Source organism: Populus trichocarpa, chromosome 3 (assembly GCF_000002775.5).
Source record: "Populus trichocarpa isolate Nisqually-1 chromosome 3, P.trichocarpa_v4.1, whole genome shotgun sequence".
Classification (NCBI taxonomy): Eukaryota; Viridiplantae; Streptophyta; class Magnoliopsida; order Malpighiales; family Salicaceae; genus Populus; species Populus trichocarpa.
Window position 1 is genome coordinate 12,842,400 of NC_037287.2, and position 27,782 is coordinate 12,870,181.

Here is a 27,782-nt window from a genome sequence, read left to right on the forward strand (position 1 = left end):
ATAACTTCATTCTTCCATAAACGACTCAATTAATGGGTAGTATGACCCACTTATGACCTGGAGTCTACAAATGGATTAAACCGAGAAAATTATAAAAAAAATTAAAAAAATCAAATTATGAAAAAAATATTGCAAAACCCGATCCATGAATATCTATTGACATCTCTATCTTTTATTGTTTTGCTTTGCATTTTAATGTAATGTAAATGTGTTTGATATTATGGTATAAATTGATTTTTTAAAAAATTTTTATTTGAAAATATATTAAAATATTTTGATTTTAGATGTTTTATTTTATTTCTAACATCACATTAAAATCATAAAAGCACTAAAAAATTATTAATTTAATATATTTTTAAATAAAATATATTTTTAAAATATACTAAAAAATAAAAGTTATCGCTCTCGTAATCATTCATGTATAAAGTTGTCATATCCTCATGTTTGAAAATGTGTTTAAATTTGTGTTTTTTTTTAAAATGATTTTTTTGCTATTTAAAATTATTTGTTTTATATTTTTTAATGTGTTAATATTAAAAATAATTTTTTTAAAATAAAAAATTTATTATTTTAATATATTTACAAATAAAAAAATAATTTTAAAAATAAAAATAACTACACTAGCAAACAACTTGCAACTTAGTAAAACAAGTGAGTGGCCATGGATATTTCTTTATTTTAGTTCTAAAAAAAAATTGTTTTAAGAAAAAAAAGAAGGAAGAAGGAAATGCAAACGAGCGTCGGTTGGCACGTATGGAAGGTCCACATCACACGTGGAAATGGACTTCACTCTGATTGGCTGAGATAAATGCTTCTTTTAACTCCAAGCTCCTCTTCACAAAGACTAAACACACACACACACACTCTTCTCTTCTTTCTCTCTCTACAAAACAACAAAAAAGAAAAGAAAAAAATCTCTCTACAAAACAATCACACAAATCTCCCTGGAGAGAGAAAGAGAGAATTTTTTTAATTATTTAGTTTTTGGGTTTTATATATCTTTGTTTTGTTTTGTTTGCTTATAGTCTCACTTTACAGCTCATTCTCTACATTCTTCTTCTTATTCACCAGATCAAATCCAAGGGGTGTGTGTTTTTGTGTTTTTGCCACTTCAATTCCGTTAAGCTTCGCTAAATATTTAGGGCTCTTAGCAAAGTTTTCATTTTTAGTGTTTTGCAGCTGTGCAAAACGGTAAATTATTTTACTTTTTTGGCCAAAGTCTATAAATAAGATTGGTGCATAACAGTGTGTTGTTCTTAAGATCTTTCTCTCGTTCAAACGCAATTGCTTTCAGGTTGTTTCGGCTGGATGGACGACACTCTACTTTTGTCATAGATTGGCTTGTTCAGCTTAAAGTTTCATGTCTGGTAAAGTTTGCAATTTTCAGTTTAACTTTTTTTTTTTTTTATGGATTCATTGCTTAAACCGTCGTTTCTTGGTGTGTGCTGTTGTCCATAAGAATGTGGTGATTTTTAAATTTTTTTTTTTGCATTTTCTTGTTGCTTGAATATGATGAAGTTCTAAATTTCACTGATCTTTTTATAGCCCAGAAAGTCAAAAAAGGTTTATTTCCTTATAATTGTGTTGTTAAAATACCAGTGCTGCTAGCAAAGAGAGAGAAGATGAAGTGGATGTGGATTTTAGCTTCTATGCTGTTGAAGTTGTTGAAACTGTGTCAATGAACTGGAAATTAACTCTTTAAAATGTTGTATCCGTGTTTCTAGCACATTCATGTGTGCTAAAGATATTTGTGGTTGAGACTAACGAGTTTAGGTTGAAATTTGGAACATTTTATTCTCTATGCAGTTTGCTCCTTTTTGAAGGCATTTTTTTTCTCGCAGTTTTAATTGTTGCTCTCTCTTTTTTACAGGCAATCTTTTCTTGTATCTGTGGCTGCTATATGGATTAATCAACCAGATAACCACATGTTACAGGCAAAGCATTCCGGAGCTTGTTCTATCAGATGAATTATAGCTGCTATATTATGCTTGACCAGTTCTCTCATGTCCATCTGTCCAATGAGATTTCAAAGGCCTTGGCTTCTTTACATTCTACACCTTTATATTCTTGTAAACAAAAGCGGAGCTATCACTCCTGATGGTATGGTGGTATCTGAGTTCTTGCATATATGTTATTTCAACATTATCATAAGCTATGTCAAAGTAGTGAAACTGGTACAAAGAAATCTATGGTCCAATGCATAGCTTCAAGGAAAATACTTTATTATTATATGGCTGAAATGTCATATATTTTGCGAGTTATGATTTGTCTAACTCACACGGGAATTTCATTAATCTGAACATAAACTTGGCATGCCTTTGCTTTCATCTCAAAACTTGTTTTTTGAAATGAGAAATTTAGCCTGATTAAGAATCTAACTGATGATTGTAAGCCCCTACCAGATGAGCCAACAAGTTCTTCTGTTGGTGGTATGAAGTAGGTGTTTCTTTCCAACATGAATGCTTGTGCACACAAACTGCTTATACTCAAGAATCATTTTGCCTTTATTTTGTTTGTTAGTGACTATAGGAGATGCATGCTTAAGTCCAGTCATGATACATTGGAATTTTGAAATTCATTTTTGTGTCTTTGTAGGTGAAGCACTATTGAGCTTCAGGAGTGCAATTGTCAGCTCAGATGGTATTCTTCCTTTGTGGAGGCCAGAGGATACTGACCCATGTAATTGGAGAGGCGTGACATGTGATCAGAAAACCAAGAGAGTAATATATTTGTGAGTTCACAAATTATTTTCAAATTTCAAACTCATATTTTCTCTTTCCCTCTCATGAACTGTTTGTTCCCTGTAAATAAGCATGGAGCCATGGACATTCAAAGTACCCCACATATTTCTTCTCTTGATTTTGATTTGGGCCTCACACACACACATGTATTTCAATTAAATTGTATTTGTTAGCTCACAATGCAATATGAGGTGAGGTGTCATGCAACATTTTGTTGATCGTTTTTTTATCTTCCAGGAATCTGAAGAACCACAAATTAAGTGGACCTATATCACCTGACCTTGGGAAGTTAGAGCACTTGAGAGTTCTGTACGTGTTTCCAGGACTTTCCTATTTTTATTGAAAATTGTCAGGTGTTTTCTGTATTTCAGGCATGCTGCTACTTTCATGTTTTTTTTAATATGAATGATTTGTTACAGAGCTCTATACAACAACAACTTCTATGGAACAATTCCTTCAGAGTTGGGAAATTGCACAGAGTTGCAGGGAATGTAGGTGCCGCTATATCTAGTAACAAAAATTTTCTTGTCATTACTCAACATTGTGGTGTATTTTTATCCTATTGAATAATTCTGTTGCCTTTCTATTGGTTAAATTGAAACTATGACCAGAGTGCATAAGTAGCGACCACTTATTTATATTTTACTTTGTATCATTTAGCATAGAATTCTGGCGCAATATACTAGTGATGGATAAAATAGATACAGTAATTTTACTGAAAAGTATTTTCTCTCCCAAAGTAAAAGCTTTGATGTAGTGTATTTGCTTTTGAATTTTGTGAGAATCAGTCCTTTTCTCCTATCCAAGCTATATCAACACGGTCAACTAGGAAACCCATCTGCTTGTCAATTATTCTTGTAATACTCATTTGTAAACGACTGGTGTCAAAATTTTTCACTGATCAAGTGTGCTTAGTCTTATCTATGTAAGAATTAAGACTTCCTTTTCCGATGATGATTGAAAATTGCTCATTCTGAATGAAGTAAAGCATTCTGATTTCACTCAGTGGTTTGGGAATTATATTTAACTGTCACCAACCTTATACTTTTCCTGTGAAGACAAATTACAAATACATGCAAAATGAATTTCCAATGGCCCTGAATAGTAACACTAGCTCCGACTTTAGAGGATTGCCTCTTGGGAACAAACATTTTTCCAGGAATGCAAATGAGAGCTTCTGAAACCAACTAAGAGAGATTTTATTTTTAACCCTTGAACACAGGGTACAAGATCTACCTCTCAACCTAAAAAGTTAGCTTCTCTTACGAGTTTGGAATTATAAATGTTAGAGAGATTAGTCAGCATATCGCCTTTCATTTGAGCTTACAATTCAGGGCATCTCAGCAGTGAAGCGTTTCTTTCAGCATTGTTAACTACTTGTTTTCTAAGTTGCTGATGTAGCTTAGTTGTTGGTTGTTTTTCCTGTAAATTGATGCTACTGCATGTTGCCTATATTTGTAGTTCTATTTCATTTTCACCTACTAAAAAATCAAACGATTGGTAGAAATTATGGCTTATGTGATTTGAACAGCATTTGCTCCCTCCTGTTTTTTTTTTTTTTTTTTTTATAATCCATGACATATTGTCATTCAACTTAATTCAAATGAGGGTTAGAGTTGCCGCCGTAGGATATATTTTTGACACTTGTACTGGTATCCTATCCTCACTCGTGTTTCTAACTGGAAGCTTATTATTAATGTTTTCTCTCTTCAGATTCTTGCAGGGCAACTACTTAAGTGGACCAATTCCAAGCGAATTGGGAAACCTAACTGTGCTTCAAAATCTGTGAGTTATTTTCTTGTGATAAATTTCAGTGCTTTACATGTTATTTTGTTTTTAACATAAACAAATATGCACAATCATTTTATATGAGCATTGAAGGTTGTATAAAGTGTCCTCTGGAAATGCGATTTTATTAGCATATTTTGATACTTCCCATATGATTCATAAGTTATCAAGAGCAGAATAAATTTGAAATCAATCATGAGTTTTTTTTTTTAAAATCACTTCTTGATTCCGGTATATGAAAAGAGCAGATTGCTATGAATCATGGGAGTGCTGATATAGAAAAGGACCACATATGAGTTGATAGGGTGAACTTTTCATTGCCTTAAGCCAGATTAACTCTCCTAGGAATCAGTATTCAGAGACTAGCACTCTATGGCCTTTGTGGTCTATATTCCTGCTCAGTACCGCTTGAGTCTTAATTTTTCCCCAATTTAAATTTAGTGATAAATTGTAAACCTTTTGCATAAACAATTCAGATGTTATTCACTTGGGCTTGAGCTAGTTTCTTAAGGGATATGATTGGGTTGCTGTAGGTTCTTAATGTGCTGTGTCTAGTGTAGAAATGTTCACATGTCCAACAATTGCCCTCTTGCTACTGCTGGTTAGATGATCGATGGTTCAACAAATTACTTTTGTTCGTGTCTTTTCAGAAACAACAGAATCTTTGCCACACCTTGGGGGGAGTAATAAATGGAAGTAGTGACAAAATAAACACTGCAGCCTCAGCTTAATTTTGAGCTGTTATATACAATACAAGATCTTTAAAGAATATTGACAGGCACTTGTGTGCTTTAATGTGCTATGAATGAAAAACGCTAGTTTTAGATGCAATCATTGTGCTGGACAGATGAAACTAATTGGGTATTTTGTCAACTACTTCCACAGAGATATCTCAAGTAACTCTCTCAGTGGGTCAATCCCTTCATCGCTTGGGAAGTTAAATAAACTCATCACTTTGTGAGTAGCCACATTTGCTTCAAATTTAGTTTATTCTTATAGAATGATGTTACAATAATTCAGCAGTTGAAATTGGTACATTTGAATCTGATACTTACTATGATCACCGTTTTAAATTTTGAAGCAATGTGTCAAACAATTTTCTCATCGGACCAATACCATCTGATGGTGTGCTCATCAACTTTGCAGATAACTCGTAAGTCTAAATTTCCCTCATGTGTCATATTTAATTGATTTTGCATCAGTTCAACGTGATCTAGTAAGTTAGATGTGCCTTGATAATTTAGCTAAAAGCAAATTCTGCTATCTTACTAATTTACTCCTTTAGACACCAAAGAAGATTCTAAACTAATGAACTGAAATATATATCTTGTAGGTTCACCGGAAATCGTGATTTGTGTGGAAAACAGATCAATAGAACTTGCAGAGATGATAGTGGCGGGTCTGGAACTGATGGGCAGCCTCCTTCAGGTAACTTGCTCACATATTGTATTGATTCTCTTATATTTCATCTTACCAGGTATAATGTTGTACGTGCTGGATGTAATTCAGTATCAGGAATTAGGATGATGAAAGATTTACTATTTATTTGCTCACAGTATAACTCATTGAAAACTTCACCTTTCTCATGATTAGAATCTGACCCCTGGGAGTTGTTGAAGTCACTATGGAAACTGAATTTGAATTGTTAAGAGAGAACCTATAATTTTCTGACAACATTTTGATCATTTTCTGTTCTCTTATGCTTTATGGTTGTGGCTTAATAATCATTATTTCTTCACTTGCAGGCCAAAATCAAGGAGGAAAGAAAAAATACTCTGGCAGACTTCTTATCAGCACTTCAGCAACCATTGGTGCACTACTTCTAGTGGCACTTATGTGTTTTTGGGGTTGCTTTCTATATAAGAAATTTGGTAAAAATGAGAGTAATAGTATTGCAATGGATGTTAGTGGAGGTAATGTTCTTAACTATTACTTGAATTATCTGTCCGAACTATTTTTGTAATTGGAGAACTGTCTCGTAACTTCTTAAACTCTAGCGCCTAATGTTATATTTCCTGATGATCCAGGTGCATCAATTGTAATGTTTCATGGGGACTTGCCATACTCTTCAAAAGACATCATAAAAAAATTAGAGACTTTGACTGAGGAACATGTCATAGGCTCTGGTGGTTTTGGAACTGTGTACAAGCTTGAAATGGATGATGGCAGTATATTTGCCTTGAAGAGAATTGTAAAGATGTATGATGGTTTTGATCGATTCTTTGAGAGGGAGCTTGAAATTCTTGGAAGCATAAAACACCGCTACCTGGTTAATTTACGTGGTTATTGCAATTCCCCTACATCAAAATTGTTGATTTATGATTTCCTATCTGGTGGTAGCCTTGATGAAGCACTCCATGGTAAGATTTATGTTTTCTTTTTCTTCTAGTTTATCTGTTACAAAGGCCTCAAACTTTTTACTGTGAACACTTCTTGACAAGACAGTGCAGTACCATCTACTTTCTGTTTCTTTTTTCTAGGTTGATGATTTTTGGACTATGATTTCTATTTGGAAAATGAAAGTCCTACTCATTGACATAAGCAGTGACAGAGAAGCCTCAAGTGTTAGATCCAAAGACATCTATAATGAAGTTTTGATTTTTATAACCTTTGTTATAAATTTGCAATTTTCTTGGTGGACTTCTTTTTTCTTTTCTTTTCGAGTGTTTCATTTAAGGCCTAGCATTCTATGTATTAAGTTTCACGTGTAAGGATTAAACAAGGAACCATAATATGTTTTTTTATGGATTTTACAGAAAGATCTGAGCAACTGGATTGGGATGCGCGCCTGACTATTATTATGGGGGCAGCAAAAGGACTGGCTTACTTGCATCACGATTGTTCCCCTAGGATCATCCATCGTGACATAAAGTCAAGCAACATTTTGCTTGATGGCAACTTGGAGGCTCGAGTTACTGATTTTGGACTTGCCAAATTATTAGGGGATGGAGAATCACATATTACAACAATTGTTGCTGGAACATTTGGTTATCTAGCTCCCGGTAAGCAATGTGCATGTGTGATACTGCTTTGACCAAACTGGTTGGAATGAACATTTTTGAAATAAGTTTCACTCACAATCACACTTGCAGGCAGAAGTTTTTCCATTTAACTTTTAAATTGAGTTTTGTAATGGCTTTACCTGTTTCTTTCCTGCTCTATTGTCAGAGGATATGTTATTTGCTCTGAGGGAAATCATAAATAAAAAAAGAGTATTTACACGTAGTCCAATAACTAGGATACCTGTTTGATATATCTTTGACAGCGCTTGTTACCTGTAATGTAGTTGAAAACATCTTTCACGTAAGATGTTTAGCATCCAAACTAGCTGTTAATCTCTTTAGGTCATGATCTAATGAGATCTGATGGTTCTTTTGCTGCTTGATCTCTGTACGTGTCCTATCTTGGATTATTTTCACAGTATCATTCCATTATCTTGTCTCATGAGCCTGTTTGACACCATTGGCAGAATACATGCAAAGTGGCAGGGCAACTGAAAAGACTGATGTTTATAGTTTTGGGGTCCTGGTGCTTGAAGTACTGAGCGGAAAGCGGCCAACGGATGCGTCATTCATTGAGAAGGGCCTGAACATTGTTGGTGGGGTATGTTTCTTTCTTGATGAAATTTTGGTTTCCGTTAGGCTAGTTTCTTTTTATCTGCCTCTTGACAGTAATAGATTTTCTTTCTCTATGTTATGATATAAATTAAGAGTGGCTTTCGCAATGAATAAATATACGAGAATAGAAAATGTTAACTGCCTCTTATGTGATCTCTTTCTATGATGGACTGGTCCATAGTTTATATCCATGTCTTGTGATGGTTGCCCCATGGCGTAGTTCCTCTGTTTAATTTTTAAAAGGAAGATATGTGGTTCTGTCATAGCTAATGAGAATATACAAGTTGGTCTTCTGACTATTTTTTTGTTTTGCAGCTAAATTTCTTGATCACAGAGAATAGACCACGAGAAATTGTCGATCCAAACTGCGAGGGGGTGCAGGTAGAAAGCCTTGATGCCCTGCTTTCGGTTGCCACCCAATGTGTTTCTTCGAGCCCAGAGGATAGACCCACCATGCACAGGGTGGTTCAAGTACTTGAATCTGAGGTTATGACCCCATGCCCAAGTGACTTTTACGATTCCAATTCTGATTGAAAACCCATGCTGTGACAGTGAAGACATGTTTTGAGTCCGCATCTATTAGTGCAGCTTCTGGAAAATTAAAGAAGCAATGCACAAGCAGGAAAGGGTGGCTTGGAATCTGCAGCAGTTTTTTGTCTTCATTTTATTTGTCCATTCTTTCTGCAGATTTATCACAATTAGAGGATACACGATTTCATCTGGTTCTCTCGGTAGCACTCATCGACTGGAATTTTCGTGTCATTTTGTGTGGGGGTGCCAAACACTTGTGTCTCAACGAGAATGGAGTTTCCACTTGTGGTACGGGCCAGTTATTCATCAGAAGTTCTATTTTTGGGCTCTCTCCTTTGCCTTCTCTTGTTGTAGTCCCCTTCTTGCATTTGTTCTCCCAAATTTAAGTGTATATGAAATTTGTATAAATTGAGAACATCTAGCTTCGCAAAAGGATTCTTGTGTTCTCCATTTTTGTATAATATATTTAATTGCAATAATCAGTTCCTTGAGTGAATTCAGCATTTCGCAATGTCCACCATTCAAGGCATCAGTCTTTTTTTTTACCATGGAATGCATTCAATCTTACTGCTACTTTCTCCTTCAATTCTTCTATCGGCAATATGGCATTGAGTGGTGCCATTATTACTGCCTTCATGCACGGCTAAAATTAGAGAGGCTTGCCTGGCGGATGCATTAAGAACAGTCATGAGCAAGAACCTGAAGAAAGAGACAATGGTGAAGCAGAAATGCTGACTATGAAAAAATCGTATTCGCTACTCGCAAAGAAAAACGATGCTAGTCTATATTTTGTTTCTTTTTGTTAGACTTTATTTATACCCACGGGGTGAATCTACAATAGCACAGTTGTAGTTTCCTTTTTATTTCCTGCCAGCTTAACATAAATATAATACAATGATGAATTTTACAAAGCATGTTTGTAAAATCATTTTTCTCTTGTAAAACTTTGTAACGAGATTTTTTTCTGGAGATAACTAGACAAATACTGAGCTAATTTATCTTGCCGTTGGAATTTTGGTTTTGCACGGTGTGATGCAGTTCTTTATTGGATAATCGGTAGTGAATGCTCTATTCTCTTGCTAGTGTAAACCACGCACTAATTTCTGTAGGGATGGTGCACCGATTTTCCAGCTGCTTCCCCGAGTGCTTTTCAGTTCCAGTTCTATGGAACATGAAAGGAGGATTGCAGTGACACTGCCAAGGTGATCGTGACTTCAATTTTTGTTACATACAGAAAGTGAAGTATTTTTTTTATGCAACCGCAAGAAATTAACTTCTTACAGTGGAAAAACCCTACCAGTCTGTCAGTGGTTGCTGTGCCGACCAAGGGGAGCAACCTGCAGCTCCAATCAGCAATGTTATAGAATGGATTCAAGCAAGAGATGCAAATCATTTTTTTCCCCTTTATCAGTTCAGCTTCAGACAAATCCTATTGAAATTTTAGGTCTTGTCCTAACCATTAATTCTAATTCAGTCCATCCCTGCAGAAGAAAAGGCAGAAATGCAAAATTTCGTTGATTATAGAAAACCAAGTGGAAAAACCAATGCCAGACCTTGGTACAGAGTGCTCGAATATCTGCAACTGTTTGATAATCTTCTAAACAAATTGTACAAGAATTTAATTATTAAACAGGGTTAATTATATGATCTGTGGTTTAAAACCACGTATTAGCAGTTTAAAGCTGTTTCTGTTCTATCAAATAAATGTACAGTGTCTTCAAAGAGATGTACTTGGTTTATGCTACCTTTGGATGCTGCTTTAATCTAAAAGTATGAATTGTTGACAAGATATAATGCTGTATTCTGTGGATTAAACCAGGATCAGGAATCTGCATAGTACGGATAAGCAACTTATAGTCTGACAAAGTTGCATCAGGCAATGGCTCCAAGAACTCACACTTAGTCAAGATTTCAGGTGGGGGTACTCCAGCAATAAGATTCGTGTCCAGTTTTGGCTTACCCTTGGTAAGCTCTTTTGGGACTTCAATGACAGAGTTTTCGATGGCAGAGGGAGTTGCACCCGGGATTACCTCCTGCTTAAAAGGCAGTGCTCTAGCAGCTTGTAAGCAGAACTCTATCCATTGATGGATTAGAGGAGATGGTCCCCTGATTCGCCCCCCGATCTGGTTTGTTTCAAGTTTAGTGGCAGCTGGGATTGCCTGCAAAATGAATAAAAACTTCTGAATAAAGCATGTACAACAACTGCCATTGTTCAGAGTTGGTTAAAGGGTCAATCACCATGGCCTATCTTAACCATCAATTGCATCAGCAGGGCATGACAGGATCATAAATTATATAGCCATAGTTAAATTTGAAAATGACATTTCAATTTAAATCCAAGAAACATTGAAAAGTGAATATCTAATACATAATGGGATGAATTGGAAAATACCCATAGATCAGCCCATAAGCTAGTTCCAGACTTGGGGACTACAACTGCAACATTAGACATGCGTTTGGCAATGGGAAGAACATCACTACTCCACCCAACAGCAACCCATGCATCTCCCATGCTAAATGTTTTCAGATAGTACATACTGTCGAATAGTCGAACCTATATAGAGCCAAGAAATGTGAAAATTAGGAGTATTACTTTTCAGGCAGCAACATTTCTTATATAAAAAATTCAGGGTCCTACAGAAAAACCTTAACTATAAGGTACATTAAGCCAAGTCAGCCCCTCATTTTGACAACTTAGTTCATATTTTAATTATTTCTTCATTTTAAACCTATTTGATTATTTGTATAAATTGCTCATTATGCAGCTTTTATCTAATTCTTGCAGTCAGATGTTATTACAAGGTTGGGTTACTAAATTAATGGAAAAAACAAATGAATAAAAAAGAGAGAACTGCAGATCATACCCTACAAATCCAAATTACCAAGGTCCACTACCTAGCATGCTACAATTCTGGTTAACCTATTCAGAAAATCACACTTTACTGCATCCACACAGAGACATCAGAGATCAAAATAAAAATGAACATTTTCCTTAACAGAAGCAGCCACAACAAAACTAGGACATAGTTCAACCACATTGAAGAATCTAAGAGCTACTTTTCCCTTGTTCAACAGGAGTTTCCATAGAATCATACATACAAAACTCTTTGAGTTGTCCTATCAGTTAAGAATCCCCTGCAAATTCCATTTTTATTTAAACGAGGGAAGCATGAGATGCAGTAATCAACTCTTAGCTACCTGTTTCCCAAGCAATGCCAGATTCTGCTGGACAGCATTCTTCCCACCAGGAACTTGCAAATCAATATTCTTTGTATTGTACGATGCCCCCATATACTTTAAAACTGAACCAACAACTTCTCTAGGAGAATCAACCATTGAAATCCTCCCTGCAAGCTCAGGCCGCCACAGATCTGCCCAATCCTGCAACAATGGCTATATTAATAGAATGTGCTATACATGGTCAAACTCTCAATGAACTAGCTAAATAAAACTATAGGAGCTTAAATTTTAAAATAGAGCAACAGCCAGGAGATGACATAATGCCAAATTTCCCCATCCAAATTGTCATCCACCTCTCGTATTGGAATGTCCTGGGATCCCTGCCCATTATTACTTTCATACATAAAAATTTGAAAAATTTACAACATTATCTTCATTTACAATAGAGAAAAAGGGAATGAAAATAAGAATAGTTTAAAGGAATCTAATGGCACCTAAGGAAAATCTAGCCCAAAAACTACTCTTCATGTTTAACAAGCACATGCCACATTTTGATGCTTAGGCCTTGCCCCATGAAGAAGGAAAAATGTCAGACAGAATACCTCTATAGGAGCCAATTTATGCTCTTGAAATTTACTTTTCTTGTAGGCGATAACCATGCTGCCCCATCGATATGGTGCAGCCCATATTTCACCTTCGGGATCTATTTCTCCCTCATGGTTCCTGCGCAGGTATACCTGAGACATGATTAGTGGAATATCTAGCATATTAACAATAATTATGCTATCTTAAAATTTCAATTGCAAGCTACACCAACATTGCAAATTAGGGTAATAGCATTTCTAGACGTAGATAAAGTGCAGTGGCATTGAATATTGAAAAAAAAAAAAAAAAAACTAAAGTACAATATAACTAGTGCAGGCCATTCCATCCAGTGAACAACTTTCATTAAATTAGCTTCTTCTTTTTTAACCTCTTGTTCTGCTTTTTTCCCAGGGACGACTTAACTGAATTGGATTTCTTTTGTTTTAATACAGCCACCCATTGCTGTAAGCCAGTTAGAGAGTTATATCAATAAAAAAGAATTAGCGTAACTCCACTATCATTAGTGTAACTCAACTATCATGATGCCTAAAGGATTTACGAACTATAAAAAATCTCTTCAAACAAGAAAAACAAATTCTAATAGTAAGAACACAGACTGGTCGCATTCTTACCTTCCATTTGTCACTTAAGCCTTTAAACCAATCTTGCTCTTCTACCCCTCTCACAGGCTCAATTATAGCATTTTTAATTGCAAAACTGAGCCAAGAATCACCAACACTAACAATATCAGAAGCCACAGTTGACATGGGACCGATATTACGTTTGTTAAAGGACGCAGATATGTCAGAAAAAATGTTTTCCAAGCTTCCAAGGTACTTCACACGAAACCTCAATCTTCTTCCTTGAGACTGAATAAAATCCTACAAGATTCCCAATCATAAGTCCACATAAGTTCAAAAAGTAGTAGTACTATAAATAGCAACCACTGCATGTTTTCTGCTAAACAAAAACCCTTTTACTTCTTCTAGCCTTTATCGGGAAAAAGCATGCACTAAAATCATTCTTAAAACTAGCATCTTAATGCAATAAAGTCGAACTTTCTCGATGTATATTAAGTTATAAAACTACCCAGAAGTGTAAACAGCAAAAGAAATTCAATTACTATATAAATTTGGGAACCTTGATCCATGAAGGAGGTACAGAGCCACGCAAAGCAACAATTCTAAGAGGAACAGACAACGCGAAAGTTTTCAACTTCCAATTCTCAAATTCAGCAGCATTCAATTCCTTATCTTCATTCATTTGCACATTATCAACATTTCTCTCTACACCACCATCATCGTCTGTGTATTCATCATCATCATCAAAAAGAGCAGCAATTGATTTATTAAGAAAAGAAACAAAACAAATCCTGAAAACTTAGTTACTGTAAAAACTAAAATCCACCACCTTGATCTACTGTACTTTCCTCCTGTGCTGCTACGATGGTGTTAGCAGGGAGTGAAGGAGAGGAGGCTGCAAGGCAGGCCTGGACATTGAGGCCGAAGAAGAGAACGGCGGAGGTGGCTGCGATTTGAAGCCATGTGAAAGGATGCTGGCTGGATGTTGTTGGTCTCGCCGGGGAACGGAATGAGATGGTCCGGTGGCCGGAGAATCTGAGGATTGGGGGCTTTGCGGGGAACTGGAGGAGAAATTTTGGGGATTTAGGGTTAGGGTTAGGATATAGAAATTGAGGATGGGGGTGTAGAGAGAGATTCGTAGTGCAGAGGAACGACATGCGTGCAAGAGAGTGAGTGGAAGAGTGACCGTTGGTGAGGTGAGGGACGACTCAAATACGATGAGGTAAGATGTGACTCGCCACAATAATTCTATTATTGCAATACCTACCTTCACTCACTAAATTAAAATTAATTAGACTGTCATATTATTATTTATGATGTTTTTAAAAAGATCGTAATATCTCAATAACTGCAATTAATCATCATTATCGGGAAAAAAATAATCATTTATGACTTAATTAGTCCCTTCATCAATTTATTTTTATTTTCTTAACAAAGAAAACAAGGAAAGAGTTCTTAACCGTGTAGCTACTGCAAATTCTAACAGTCTAGGTATTTTTAAGGTGAAGAACTTGCGATTACTTGCTTGAATTTAGAAGATAGCTTAACCCAAGCGGGCGCGTTTTATTATCCAACAAAATTTACTACAGATGAACAGGTACACATTCAGTACAAGCTGCTCACTGGCCTTATTTCCCTGAACACAAAAATAAATAAAACCATGCCAGAAGGAATGGCTTTCAATAACTCGCTCACCGAGGTAGCCCGCTCCTGCATAGATTTGGACTATAATATAAACAGGACATATACATCTTCTGTACATGAACAATTTCGATCAAGAAGTTAAGCTTTCTTCCATTGTCTTGCTTGCAGGTGAGTTTTCATGCTTTTCTATGTAGGCAGAGGGAAACCATCCAGCCTTGCCTTTGCATTCTCCTTCTGACCAACCTGTTGGAGCCACCTTGATATTATCAACAAAAAGTAAAGAAAGGGGATGTTAGAGAGGAAAAAGTTGGTGCTCATTCTGAAACATGTATTTGCATTCAAGATGCATCTCCCGGAGTAAATCAATGAAGACAGAGACAATGATGAGAACTAAGGATATTCAACAATCAATAGATAGTGGTATGCAGATGAATTCCCATCGTGTGTTTGTGATGATGCTCGACAAAAGAGAAGAAGAGTTTCTGGGTTTCTAATGGAGAAAACTGCCAACTGCAAGCACCAAGATCTATCCTCGTAAAAGCCTTGGCGCAAAATCATTTTACAGGCAGAGCTCTAATGTAAACTAACATAAGATAAAACCATAACTAGGCAGAGCTCTAATGAAAAGAAATAGAATATACTTCAAACTACCATGTGTTGCTGATCAGAACAGGAAAAAGAAAAAAAAAACCCTACAAACATGTTTACACATGGGATACTGGGACATGGACAAATTATCTTGAGGCATGGACGGGAATCTGAAATTTTCCCAGAGGCCAGAATAATGCACTAGTAAAAACATTTTAGCCACTACTTTATCTTGCAGACTTTTTTTCTTTTGTAGCTAGAGAGGGACTTTTCTTTTTGCAACTATTTTATGCTTTCAATTTCCAAGTTTTGTCTTAAATGATAGCGTGACATATAACAGTCTATGGGTCATCAAAGGCATGATCAGTGGAGAAAGTACCTGCCGGACCACAACAAAATCATCAACAGACAGACTCAACTCCCCTTCAGCTTGAGCATCAAATGGGTGTATGACCTGAAAATTGAAGAATAAAAAGAAATTAAGACCACCAAGGACAAGAAAACAGTGAATCTTAAAAAAGAGAACATCTCTTCGCAGTTCGCATTGACATAAAATTCCATGACAGCACATAGATACATACGGCTCCTTGTGTAATTAGTGTGGTTACGGTTATAGACAAATGAATCAGTGAGATGACAAAATACTTTCAAGGGTAACTCACCTTTGAATATATATATATATATATATATATATATATATATATATATATATATATAGAGAGAGAGAGAGAGAGAGAGAGTTAAACTAATAGTTTTATTTCAAGTACAAGGCACAGAAGGGTGCAGCATCCACGTTAGCAAATGAAATGGTAAAGTAATCTTGCAGATGGCAATTACAGGGGATGAAGAAGTAATTGCAATAGTTTTATGAGAAAAAACAGGAATCGAACATCATGAGATGTGTGGGCACATTCCCATTTTCGAGTTATGAGCTGTGCAAGCAGAGAAATGATGAGGGAAAAGAACATCAAAGAGTGTTCTGCAATATTTATCATTTTTCTGCGCTGTGTGGCCAGGTTTGAAAGAAGAGATGGAATATTCGAAGTGATGAAACGTCTTACTTTTGCTATGAAAAGCCCGTCCTCTTGATTATTATTGTCCATGTGATTCTTAGATCCATTTGAAGTATTATTCTCATGTACAGATGGGACAATCATCTCTCTCTGTGTCGTTTCCGATTGCGGTGAAGACTCGTTTAATTGCTCCTCGAGAATCATCTAAATCAATAATAAACATTTTAAAATTGCAGCGGCCATAATCTATCTCAGACATAAAATTAGGATTGTAGCAAGGCAATGTTTGAGCACCTGATAAGTGAAGAAAGCTAGCAGGGAGTGATAAAGAGAAATATGATTTTCAAAAGACAATAAATGATAAACATGCCAGGTCCAGAGTTCCAGAGAACAAACCTCAGCATGTAGCTTATCCAAAATAGTAAGAACATGTTGATGATAACATCTCTCAGCATCTATCTGAAAAACGATTTTGTTTCAGATCAATAAACAGAAAACACAAATAACCCTTACCTAAACCAAATTTGAACAAGCAGCACAAATCTTGAATACGGTAAACCACTCTTTACATTCTTGAAAATAAGCAAGATATTTATAAGACAAACGAGAGGAGATCACTATCAGGACAAGAAAAATTCTGAAACGGTAAATGGAAGGATTCAATGCTAGCCACAAAGACAGATATGCAGAAGCAACTGCCAAATTGAATTCCCTGACAAGGAAGATGAACCATAAGAAAAACTTTTCCCAAACAGGTAAAGAGTAGATGAGGCAACAACAGATGTTTAGATGGTCAAAGTTGTCAACGACAATAGATCATGATCTGAGAAGCAGAAAGATCAGCATAAGCAGAGAAAGTCATGCACACACACGCACTAACACATAAGGGAGAAAGAAGAATAGCATGCAATACCATACTAAACAGCCGCTGAACAGTAATCTGTTGCTGTTGATTTTCAACTGAAGACATGGCAGCAGTTGCTTCTCTCCCAAGTGACATCACGGTAGATTTAAGCTCAGCCAACCTTGCCTCTGCCGCTCGAAGCTTCGTGCAACTCTCGGCAGATATTTCAGAATCCCTGGTTTTTGACCGACACCTCAATACTTCAGCTGCCTGACAAGAATATACCACCATGACTCTACCACACTTCCCAAAACCATTACACTCATGAGACACGAAAGTTTACCTGGACTTCAACCGCTTGACGGAGTTTGTCATGATGGTGAGTCAAGCGGCGAGCATCCTCCAAAGGAGCCCCTGTTATTAAAGCCCGAAGTGGCTTAGAAACCTAAATATTGAAAACCTGCAACTCGATTAGGAACATAAAAAGAGATATATGGCAAAACCCAAGTTCTCTGAAATGACAGCTCATGCTAAAAATCCCAAGAAATCCATCGTTCATTTTTGGCACTACACATGCTAGGGCTTAAAAAATAACAATAACAATACAACACTAATGTCACCTCTATTAGTAAATTGTTCATGAACAAATCATCTATATATCAGTTTGTGTATTGTAAAAACATCTTTCTCATGCTTTCATTTAACATTATGATGATAGTAACAAGCAGATGGCCGCTTATCCAATGAAGAGTTACTAATTTTAGCAGGAACTACAATAACTATTAGCATTTGAACATGGCAGAAAAACTCAAAAGAAGCAATGATCTCCTAACATAAATGGAATGCATTTACATAAGCATGGACGCATGCACGCCCCTCTAAGTTATTTATGCATTCCTACACTCATCACCACCATTCAGTTTGCTTTGGAATTGTTACTATCTATAAATAAAATTACCTGGTCATTAAGAACCCCAACCAAAGTTTCCTTCTCGTTTTCCATCAAATTATGCGAGGCACCGAACTGAAGAACAGCCCTCGCAACATAATTGTTCTCCTTCTGATTCTCAGCTCCGTATTTACAACACTCATCAGCCAACCTCCTCACTAAAACAAAACCCCAAAGCCGAAAATTTCACATATCAGCCTCGTAAAGAAAACGAACTATAACAAACAAAGTAGTCAAAAAGCAAAATCCACACTCACACATTTCCATTTGCTTTGAACTAACAGATACAAAACCTTCAACACCGCGAACAATATTCTTTTGAAAATGCTGTTAATTTAACATAAAAGAAAATTCGCCTCTATAAAAAATGAAATGAAATGAAGCTTCATAAAAAAAGAAAAGAAGAAGAAGAAGATCGTAGTCAGTAACTGTACCTTAGCAGTTCTAGTGGAATTGTAGAGATTTTGAAGATGTTGATAGCATTGTAATTCAGCTTCATCAACGATAATTCCTTCATTACTAAGATGTCCCAAATGCTTCAATATTGCCTGCCAAACAAAATAAATAAACAAAAAACAAAAATTCCGAATTATAAGTAAAAAAAGAAGAAGAAAAAAGAAACAGTTGATAAGAGAGAAGTTGAATTACTTGCTGTTGCTTTGCAACTTGCTCTCTAAGCCTGGTAGCTTGCTTTTTGAAGGCTTCCATGTAAATGAAAACCTCTTACTACTCTATTAATTACTCACTCTACAGTTACTATGTGTGCAGTTAAAACAGTTACAAGATCAAAGTTTGTGAGGGAGAAAGTTTAGGTCGCCTCAGGCTGCTAAAATACATAAAAAATGGAGGAGGCGATTAAGGAAGAAAGTAACTTAGATTTTTGGAAAGAGAATATCTTATTTACTTGTTTGTGGTTAGCTTTCTTTGCAGGACAGAGAGGTAAAAGGGAAATGGGAAAGGAAAGAAGAGCAGACGGAGAAAAAATGGAAAGTGGAAACTGGCTGTCGGATAAGAATGAGAGTTTTGACTGGAGTCCAGATGCACGTGCTGGCCGCTGTGCTGATCGGGTCGGTCTTCGGGTTATGCAAGTGCTCACCCATAAGTTTATTGTGATCTCATTAGTTTGTCATATGTTTCGAATCAATCCCTGAATTCTTTCTTTCATAGAAAAGGTATTGCTTTGTCGGACAAAATGGTGGAGGATCGATCATCTTACCATGCATGGTTGTTGCACCCTTCTCGTTTCTTGCTATCACAGACATCCTGGCATCCCACTTTCTCGCACTGTTAAACTCCAAAACATTCAGAGCTCTATGCACCCTTTCAACTTTCCTCCTGGTCTTTGGATTGAGTCACGCTTGTTTGAGTCCTTCTGTAGAATTCAAAACCAATTTCTCTTGCAGCAATCACAAATGTTGCTTCACTTCGTATGAAATCTTCCCTGTTTCTTCATCCACATCAGGTATGGCAGTGTGACAGATTGCCAGCGCGTGGGAAATTTTTTATGATGTGAGCTTGAGGTTCACGGACTCGGTTCCCATCCATAATCCTTCATCTTTAAAATCAAAGTCTTTAATGTGCGGTCTTGTAGTGGAAGAATCCTTGCTCTGGTCCCAACCATTCACACTTTCACTTTCTCTCATAGCCATTCCCTGCTCAGCCTCTAATTGATCGGACAAAGTCTTCTCCCTAGCCTTACCAGCCTTGGATTTGTGTATGTTTTTCATTAGAACTCTCTCCATTAAGCAACTTTGGCGCTGACTAAAAAAAGAAAAACAACAGATTATTGAGTTGCTGCTGTAGAGCTCATGAAAGAAGAATTTGTTACCGCTGAACTAACATATTTGCTTAAATATAACTCATCCAAGTTATTTTTCTTGTTTAGTGGTTGCCGCCGCATTTATCATGGCTCTATGGCCATATCCCTCTCTTCTTTTTTAAAGAAAACCTATCTTTTTTGTTCATCATGTGTGATTATTATTGTATCACACCATCTCTTATGCAAATTGTCATCTTGCACCAAGTCTTTTTTTGGCTTTTTCTATCATTCTTTCAACGCAAGATGACAATTCTCTTGTTGGACTCTATTAGCTTGCACTTTTTTTTTCCTTTTAATTCCACTTCTCCGTCCACTCTCTCATCTACACACATGCTTTAATTTCTCAAACATCCCACTAATTCAAACTAGCTATGATATCATGTTAGAAATAACCAAGGGAGAAGATGGAAAGGGAAGCATGGTGGAAATAAATATCTTTCATATAACATATATTACTCTCCTAAGAGAGGAAATGATATGGGACTTGGACTTGAAGACAATACTTAATATTTTTATACTAGTAAAAGGATAAATACATAGGAGAATTAAAAGAATATTTTGATTTTAAAATTAATTCCAACACAAATTACATCTGGTGCAATTGAATCTGATCTTAAACACAGTACTGAGTGCGAAAGGAATTTGTTGGACTCAAAGCTTTCAATTAAAGCTGGTGTTTCGAACTTAGTAAGACAATTACTGCTGCTAAAATATTCTCTTATGTCTACCAAGTCAGCTAGACATGATGTCCCAGAAACCTGAAAACGCTAGTTACATATCTCACATGATAGCTAGCGCTGTGCAGTTCTTTACAGGTATTACACGTGAAATTAATATTTGTCACTAATCGTGTCCAATGTTTTGCCTTGGTTCATGTATTTGGGTGGTGGTGGCCGGTGGGTGCAGGATTTTCGCAACCTGGGTTTCTCGGGTTCCTAGTGTAGCTAGTTTCTCTGTCCTGAAGCCCTGTTTGTCCCTAGCGGACCAACCCAACATCGAATTGCAATTTACAAGTGCGTGCGTGATTATATCAGTAAATATTAATATTATGTTTAGGTTCACAATTTTTTCTTGTGACAGCTATAGCATGTTATTGCACAAACAATTGCAGTGGACCTGTTATTGAATGCAGTTTACCTGTTACGAGCCAGCCAAACAATTGTGTTGACTGGGAAATCGAAACTCTAGACGAGTTCAAGGAAGAAATTATATGTTCTTGAGATTCAGTTTCTGAAGTTTTAAAACAACGGCAATTTCAAATGTTAGCTCTGGCTAACTGTTTTGTATGTCGGCTTTATGACTTCATTAAAGACATCTTACACCAGATTTTTCAATAACAGATCATGACATTATTCAAATAAACTACGTCAACATGATCCGTAAAACACTTTCCACTAGTGCTTGGTGCAATCAGTGGGTTCGAAGGACACTGTCCTCTTCTCAAGGTCGTAGCCTACTAGAAAATCCATTTGAGCCAGGTTCCCAAATATTCCTATTTGATTGGATGATATCATAGTGAAGCATAGTAAATCCTCATCAGCTTTGACAAATGTATTCAGTGGCTGCAACTTCACATCCGCATCAGTGAAATGAACTGCGATGACAGGAAGATCAATATCACCTGCACTTCTGAAACAAACGCTGAAAAGCCCTCTGGGGTCGCTAACACGTTCTGCCTTCACTGTTTCCTCCAACACTCTTTCTAATTCGGTGAAGAATTCAGAATCAAGAAAAGTTAAGGTGGTGCCTGAATCGATGATGACGTTACCCTCTTCAACATCACCATTTAACAAACCATTAGTATAAGGCAATCTCTTGTTTCCGACACTAATGGCCTCTAGTGTTACGTAATAGTAGGTATCAGGTTGTTTAGAAACCAAAGGAGTGGAAACCACCTGGGGGCCGGAAATGACGCTATCAGTGCCAAATTTGATCTTGCTTGTAACATTCGATTGTTCAGATAATGGCACCAAACAGTATGAGAACTTGCCTTTAATTATTGAACTCAGTTGTGACACTAGGGAAAGAGCGCCACCACCGAGGCCAACTATGCCAGAACCTAGCTCATCGAACGTGCCACCATTTCCAGTACCGCAGCCAAACACAATTGGTGATAGGTGAACTGGACGGCTGCTAGTGGAGCCAATGGTAAACTTCTCAGTAGCAAGATTCCCATTAGTGTATGACTTGTCTCCATATGAGTAATGATACTCACAGATATTTGTATCCATGGCACAAGCTTGCTCAGAAACATCCAATGCATTGCAAAACCGACTCCCACATAACATGTGACGATATGATGAAGATCGTGATGGATCGAAGAGAGGAGATTTTTGCCTGTAACATGGATCGCAAGGCAGACACTGAACCCATGTTAGGTCACTACCGGTATCAGCTATTACAATTACCTCAACTAATGGTGTTCCAATGGACATTTTCATGAAGTATTCACCACCATTTGGTACCAAGTCATTTTGGAATGAATTTATATCAACTGCCTTAGTCTTGAAGACATTGACACGTGATATGGAACGAGAAAAAGCGTTGCGCAAGCGATCGAAATCGGTATGATTTGGGTTGTAAAGTGGGGAAAGAGGAGAATCACGATGAATAAGATTTAGACTGAACCCTGGATCAGGGCTGGCTGCTGCGCCTAAGAGTGGAAATGGCGATAGACTAATGAAACATATGACAATGGTGACGAAACCGAAACTGGTGGTGGCCATTTGGGAAATTAAGGGGCTTGAAGAGTGGATTGGCATGGCAAAATAATTTATAGGAAACTAGGAATGGAGACAGGGTAATGGAAAGGTCATCCAAACGGGAGTTACTGTAATGATGGGGGAATATGAAAGGTGAAGGAGATCATGGGAGTGATGCATTACTGTTTTCATAATTGCTATATATATCCGTTAAAGCCATTACTATGGCAATAATCAACAAAAATATTACTATGAAATTCTGAAAATTAATGGATTGGCGGCTTTCTGCATGGAGTTTATGGTTTGACGTTTTCCATGATCGGAGGGAATGCGATCAGGGGATTAATTAAAAATGTTAATATCGAGGGGAGGCCTAAAGATTTTTTCAGGAGTTTCATTTTTTTGCGTGAATTAAGCACTCATGCTTTTTCTAGAGAATAGCTTCTAGCTAAACTTATTTTTTTACCCTTCATGGAACCAAAACAGACGAGTTGAATTAATACATGGGATTGTGCTTATTATTATTATTATTATTATTATTATTTTCAAACCCAAAATAACATAATGAAACCTGATAAGTATGGATTTTTTATACCCAACTCGGCCTAGGGTATTCATAACCCGGCTCGAAACCCGAATGCTATAATTTACAACTATCTAGCTCATAATTAGTGTGACATCCATATAGTTTTATAGTTTTTTAAAACTTTAAGGTTATTGATTTATTTTAGATCGGGTTCATGTTGGGATGGGATAGATTAATATTCATAGCCAACTTCAAACTTGACATTTTGCCTTCGAGTTTTACTTGAACCCTACCCAAACCCGAACTTGATCAGGTCTAAAAATTCTTTACCTATTCAGATCAATATCCATAAGGTTTGAGGGAAATTATCATCCATGAAGGTTAGATGCTGATTTTGTTAATATGGTATGGTGACGTTATTCATTTGTGATTGTCGCAATCTTCCCCAAACAAACCTTCGGATTGTCTGCCAAGAAAACACATGCACATATGCTTCCATTTTTTTCCCAGATCGCCCAGAAAATAAGGGAGGATGAAGACCAGAATCCAAGCACTGAAAGACCATTCTGGATTATGTGAAAGAACAAAGTAAAACTCGCAACTGGTCATCGCCTTAATTATAAGAATGACACTGAAAGATCATGACGGAGGCTGAAGATTATGGAAAACAAACATAAACATGATAAAGTGGGAAAGCAATTTGCTCTGCCCTTCCCTTTATGATAATCCTTCTGCCCAACTAGTTTCAATTCCTGATTGCTTTCCCCTTTAAATCTCTTCTTATTTTTTTTTTAATATAGTTAGTTAACTTATGGATTTCTCAATTAATCTTCTAAGATCTTGAAATTAATAATTATATAAACTTACCAATTGATCTAAACAGGATTAAATCTCTTCTCATTTTAAATAAACAGGATGACAGAATTTCATCCTCGTTGAATTAATTCTCATATCATAACAACATGGACTTGTGGACACACATACGAGGGCCTATTTAACAGATACTATCCACACGTTTAATTAAGACTAAATAAAAAAAAAAGGAATTTGGTTGTAATTTACCACGATGCTAAAAAAAAGGTCAAGAAGCACCAAATCCTCAAGTCAAGGAGGACAGTGTTTACGGTAGAGAACATGGCATGACGTAAGTGTTTGGTTATTGTAGTGGAGCAGAAATAAGAAATGCAAACATCATCCTCTAACACCTCAACTTCAACTGCTCCAGTGATGTTTCGTCCTTTGAAAGAATATCGCATTTCTCTTGACTTATGGATTTGGTTGTTTTTTAATAATTTTTTATTTTTTAAAATTTGTTTTTAATATTAATATAATAAAACAATATAAAAAAATTACAGTTTTTTATACATATCCAAAATGGAAATGTTACAGTTTGGGCCCCCAGGAATCAAAGTCTGGATCCGTGTCTGGTGCTCTGATTAGCCAGCCACAAGGGTAACCTCCGATGTAACTCCTCCCTTCGATATCTAAAGGAATTATGGTAGACGACAAAGAAGATTTTAAACAAAGAAAATGCCCGATTTAGTAGAGTAGTTAGAGCAGTTGAAGAAAGAATGTCCTCCCTAGCTTTTAGATAATAAAACCCAGGATGTTTATATTACAAAGCAAACGCACCCACCACTCCATAACTATACACACACAACCAGCTATATCCTGGCTGTCTTGCACTAACAATGAGAGAATCCTCAAAGCCATGGAGACCATTCACAGCTAATTGCTGTTCAGTCGAGGATCAAGCATTCTTTGGCAACTATAGCAGATGTAGGACATCAAAATCAGACGTTTCCAAGAGCATTGCTCCATTGCCATCGTTTAGAAGATTGTCATTCTCTGATCTTAGCCGTTCTTCATCAATTCGTATTAACGAGGATCTGGCACAGACTTTTGGGCCTGACTTGTTTGACTTTCAACTGAGTGAGTTACGTGCTATAACACACAACTTTTCTAGCAGTTTCTTGCTAGGAGAAGGTGGGTTTGGAACTGTGCATAAGGGTTATGTAGATGATAATTTGAGGCAAGGTTTGAAGGCTCAGGCCGTTGCTGTTAAGCTTCTGGACATGGAAGGCCTGCAAGGTCACCGTGAATGGCTGGTAACCATAACTATTTTTTCCATTACTGTTTTCACTGTTATTTTCGTTATTTCTATGATCGGTGGCAGATTATAATCCTTACAAATCTTGACCCTTTTTATGCATGGTATTTTTCATGTAATTTTCTCGATTTTCATGATGTGAGGTGCGTAGTACAACCCTTCACTTGGGATGTCGGCCCTGTTTCACTATGTTTCTTATATCTCATCATGTCCAAAAATTCCTCTCATCATCTCCTTGGAGGTTTTCTAGTTTTCCCTCTTTTTATCTTCACTTGTACTATGATGGTAGCATTTCGTATTAAAGATTCGGAATATGATGAAAAGCAGGACAAGACAGAATATGATGAAAAGCAGTTATTCTACGAAAAGTAGTTGATATATGTTTTATTTTTATTTCTTTCCAATGCACAATCTTTGTTATGTCTAGTTTACTTATGTCCGATCTCATCTACTCTCCAAACTCATCTTAAGTAATAATTTAATTGTTAATTCTGTAACTTCCAATATCTGCTGATTAATTGAATAAATCTTTCTTTATTGCAGGCAGAAGTAATATTCTTGGGACAACTTAGGCACTCAAATTTAGTAAAACTGCTTGGCTATTGCTGCGAGGAAGAAGAACGACTTCTTGTTTATGAGTTTATGCCTCGAGGAAGCTTAGAAAATCACTTGTTCAAAAGTAGGTTGGTCAATTCTATATTACAAAATCTTTTCTTCCTTCAGGTTATGATTTACATTACCTTCCAATTTATGTAATTCAAAATGGGTATATTCTCTATGGAAAAAAGCTTTTGAAAAATTAAGCTGATTGCCTGACTCTGATATTAATTTTATTGAATTGGTAAAAATGAATAAAGGGGGTCGTGTGCAAGAAGAGTTCATGAAGATGATGGAAACAGCTACTAACTAGGTCTTGTTTCATTTATTGATGATCACAGGGCTTTCAGTGTCCCTGCCATGGGGCACAAGGTTAAAGATAGCAACAGGAGCAGCTAAGGGCCTAGCCTTTCTGCATGGTGCTGAGAAGCCTGTCATATACCGTGACTTCAAAACTTCCAATGTGTTGCTAGATTCTGTGCGTAAACCATCTCATTCTTTTCTCAATCAGATTAGTAGATGCCCAAACTTGACATGTCAGATGTTCTTTTTGATTATGCTGTCAGGATTTTACGGCTAAATTATCAGATTTTGGGCTCGCAAAGATGGGACCTGAAGGATCAGAGACACATGTTACCACTCGAGTGATGGGTACCTATGGATACGCCGCCCCCGAATATGTTTCAACAGGTTTGAGCACCAAATATTCTGTTGCCTCAAAGCTTTCTCTTGGGTCCATAATAGGAAGATTCTGTAATATACAATTCCAACCCTAACATTATCGTGCATGGATTTTTGAACTAATAAACTACATTACGAAAACGTAATATGATATGCGGCAATTACTGTGAGATTTGATCACTGACAATGGCTCGTCTGACAACGCATTTCAGGGCATTTGACAACCCAAAGTGATGTTTATAGCTTTGGAGTGGTCTTACTAGAGCTGCTTACGGGAAGGAGAGCAACAGATAGATCAAGACCGAAGAGTGAGCAAAACATCATTGACTGGGCAAAACCTTATCTGACTAGCAGCCGCAGGTTGCGCTGTATTATGGATCCAAGACTTGCAGGCCAGTATTCTGTCAAGGGAGCAAAGCACATGGCCCTATTAGCGTTACAGTGCATAAGTTTGAACCCCAGAGACAGGCCCAAAATGCCATCTATTGTCGAAACTCTTGAAGCCCTCCAACATTACAAGGATATGGCTGTGTCTTGTGGGCAATGGCAAGCATCACCAAAATCCACTGCGAGAAATGGAGTTTCCCCCAGAGGAAGGTTGGAAAGTAGAGGTGCAAGTTATAGAAAATCAGCTCCAGTCACATCAAGAAAACGCAATTAATCATTTATAATAATGAAATACAAGGCTAAGTGTAAGACATTTGTTAGATGACTGTGTCATACTTACCTTCCTCGTGTTCATTCCCTTTTGTTTGATTATCTGTATCACTATTCAAATGGCAATCCGCTTATGCACGCTTACCTCCTAAAACTCTTTTGTTGGGATTTCGTACTTTTCTTCCTTGGTATCTAGCCAATGCCTTGATCACCAGAGATCACTACTGCTACATATCAAACAAGAATTCCCGATTGATCCTCAATTTATTACTGCATCCAAGCTTCTGTCCTCGACACCAACAAAAAAAACTGCTGCTTGTGGGATCGTGTGACTTGTGATCTCCAAACTGGTTATCTTGTCGGTCTAGACCTCAGCATTAACTCCATTGCCAGTGGAATCAGCGGCTCTAGCAGTCTCTTCAGTCTGACAGGAGATGAGTGGCAACTGTGGGAGGAAGAGAAGAGAAAGCTATCAACTGATGGTAAAATGATAAAAGCTTGGGGTCAGGATGTTTGTTCCCTCTGTGGTTTTAGGTTCGAATCCTGTGTTTGTTTATATGATGGCCACTGGAGGCTTACATGGTCGTTAACTTCAGGGCCCATGAAATTAATCAAGGTGCGCGCAAACT

General features: G+C 36.9%; 5 protein-coding genes across 8 annotated transcripts; 2 read left to right on the top strand and 3 right to left on the bottom strand.

The window, feature by feature from the left end:
* The first annotated feature begins 838 nt into the window (after positions 1-838).
* Positions 839-9,180, top strand: LOC7465483 (LRR receptor-like serine/threonine-protein kinase FEI 1). 3 transcript variants are annotated; one of them, XM_024597816.2, is made up of 15 exons: positions 839-1,191; positions 1,295-1,367; positions 1,871-2,100; positions 2,596-2,731; positions 2,979-3,050; positions 3,161-3,232; positions 4,455-4,526; positions 5,415-5,486; positions 5,611-5,682; positions 5,863-5,957; positions 6,275-6,442; positions 6,557-6,889; positions 7,286-7,531; positions 7,999-8,132; positions 8,462-9,180. In XM_024597816.2, exons 3-15 carry the CDS (start codon positions 2,004-2,006, stop codon positions 8,678-8,680), a joined length of 1,788 nt encoding a protein of 595 aa, XP_024453584.2. In that variant the 5' UTR covers positions 839-1,191; positions 1,295-1,367; positions 1,871-2,003; the 3' UTR covers positions 8,681-9,180. The 3 variants fall into 3 exon arrangements, with proteins under 3 accessions (XP_024453584.2, XP_024453585.2, XP_002303477.4); XM_024597817.2 differs by having other exon boundaries at positions 839-1,085; XM_002303441.4 differs by having other exon boundaries at positions 839-1,367.
* A 999-nt stretch (positions 9,181-10,179) lies between these two features.
* On the bottom strand, positions 10,180-14,293 carry LOC7465484 (uncharacterized). Its single transcript, XM_002304357.4, has 7 exons — positions 13,853-14,293; positions 13,583-13,746; positions 13,075-13,323; positions 12,460-12,594; positions 11,876-12,058; positions 11,070-11,231; positions 10,180-10,836 (listed from the first exon to the last, which is right to left on the bottom strand). The coding sequence occupies exons 1-7, from the start codon at positions 14,178-14,180 to the stop codon at positions 10,414-10,416; spliced, it is 1,644 nt and encodes a 547-aa protein (XP_002304393.2). The 5' UTR covers positions 14,181-14,293; the 3' UTR covers positions 10,180-10,413.
* A 260-nt stretch (positions 14,294-14,553) lies between these two features.
* LOC7491919 (SH3 domain-containing protein 2) lies at positions 14,554-19,972 on the bottom strand. 2 transcript variants are annotated; one of them, XM_024597819.2, is made up of 10 exons: positions 19,278-19,972; positions 18,496-18,609; positions 18,319-18,388; positions 18,071-18,219; positions 17,456-17,557; positions 17,182-17,382; positions 16,665-16,727; positions 16,317-16,472; positions 15,635-15,709; positions 14,554-14,923 (listed from the first exon to the last, which is right to left on the bottom strand). In XM_024597819.2, exons 1-10 carry the CDS (start codon positions 19,278-19,280, stop codon positions 14,798-14,800), a joined length of 1,059 nt encoding a protein of 352 aa, XP_024453587.1. In that variant the 5' UTR covers positions 19,281-19,972; the 3' UTR covers positions 14,554-14,797. The 2 variants fall into 2 exon arrangements, with proteins under 2 accessions (XP_024453587.1, XP_002304394.1); XM_002304358.4 differs by lacking the exon at positions 19,278-19,972 and adding an exon at positions 18,710-19,255.
* A 1,161-nt stretch (positions 19,973-21,133) lies between these two features.
* Positions 21,134-22,730, bottom strand: LOC7491920 (aspartic proteinase CDR1). The gene has a single exon (XM_002304359.4). It carries the CDS (start codon positions 22,640-22,642, stop codon positions 21,275-21,277), a length of 1,368 nt encoding a protein of 455 aa, XP_002304395.3. The 5' UTR covers positions 22,643-22,730; the 3' UTR covers positions 21,134-21,274.
* Positions 22,731-24,625: 1,895 nt separating this feature from the next.
* Positions 24,626-27,307, top strand: LOC7491921 (probable serine/threonine-protein kinase PBL15). The gene is made up of 5 exons (XM_002303442.4): positions 24,626-25,216; positions 25,762-25,897; positions 26,157-26,293; positions 26,382-26,505; positions 26,709-27,307. Exons 1-5 carry the CDS (start codon positions 24,800-24,802, stop codon positions 27,155-27,157), a joined length of 1,263 nt encoding a protein of 420 aa, XP_002303478.2. The 5' UTR covers positions 24,626-24,799; the 3' UTR covers positions 27,158-27,307.
* Positions 27,308-27,782: the final 475 nt, after the last annotated feature.

Bases quoted from the DNA above. Each gene is read 5' to 3' on its own strand.
- LOC7491919 (XM_002304358.4), bottom strand. From the start codon at position 18,769: ATGGAAGCCTTCAAAAAGCAAGCTACCAGGCTTAGAGAGCAAGTTGCA. The intron at 15,710-16,316 runs GTAAGACGTTTC...TTCAATTTTCAG, and splicing joins ACGGGCTTTTCATAGCAAAA to GTCATACACCCATTTGATGC. The intron at 14,924-15,634 runs GTACTTTCTCCA...GATAATATCAAG, and splicing joins ATTTTGTTGTGGTCCGGCAG to GTGGCTCCAACAGGTTGGTC.
- LOC7491920 (XM_002304359.4), bottom strand. From the start codon at position 22,642: ATGCCAATCCACTCTTCAAGCCCCTTAATTTCCCAAATGGCCACCACC.
- LOC7465484 (XM_002304357.4), bottom strand. From the start codon at position 14,180: ATGTCGTTCCTCTGCACTACGAATCTCTCTCTACACCCCCATCCTCAA. The intron at 12,059-12,459 runs GTATTCTGTCTG...CCATTGTTGCAG, and splicing joins ATAAATTGGCTCCTATAGAG to GATTGGGCAGATCTGTGGCG. The intron at 11,232-11,875 runs GTAGCTAAGAGT...GGCTCTATATAG, and splicing joins TGGCATTGCTTGGGAAACAG to GTTCGACTATTCGACAGTAT.
- LOC7491921 (XM_002303442.4), top strand. From the start codon at position 24,800: ATGAGAGAATCCTCAAAGCCATGGAGACCATTCACAGCTAATTGCTGT. The intron at 25,898-26,156 runs GTAGGTTGGTCA...TGATGATCACAG, and splicing joins AGAAAATCACTTGTTCAAAA to GGCTTTCAGTGTCCCTGCCA. The intron at 26,294-26,381 runs GTGCGTAAACCA...TTATGCTGTCAG, and splicing joins CCAATGTGTTGCTAGATTCT to GATTTTACGGCTAAATTATC.
- LOC7465483 (XM_002303441.4), top strand. From the start codon at position 2,004: ATGTCCATCTGTCCAATGAGATTTCAAAGGCCTTGGCTTCTTTACATT. The intron at 3,233-4,454 runs GTAGGTGCCGCT...TTCTCTCTTCAG, and splicing joins TGCACAGAGTTGCAGGGAAT to ATTCTTGCAGGGCAACTACT. The intron at 6,890-7,285 runs GTAAGATTTATG...TGGATTTTACAG, and splicing joins CCTTGATGAAGCACTCCATG to AAAGATCTGAGCAACTGGAT.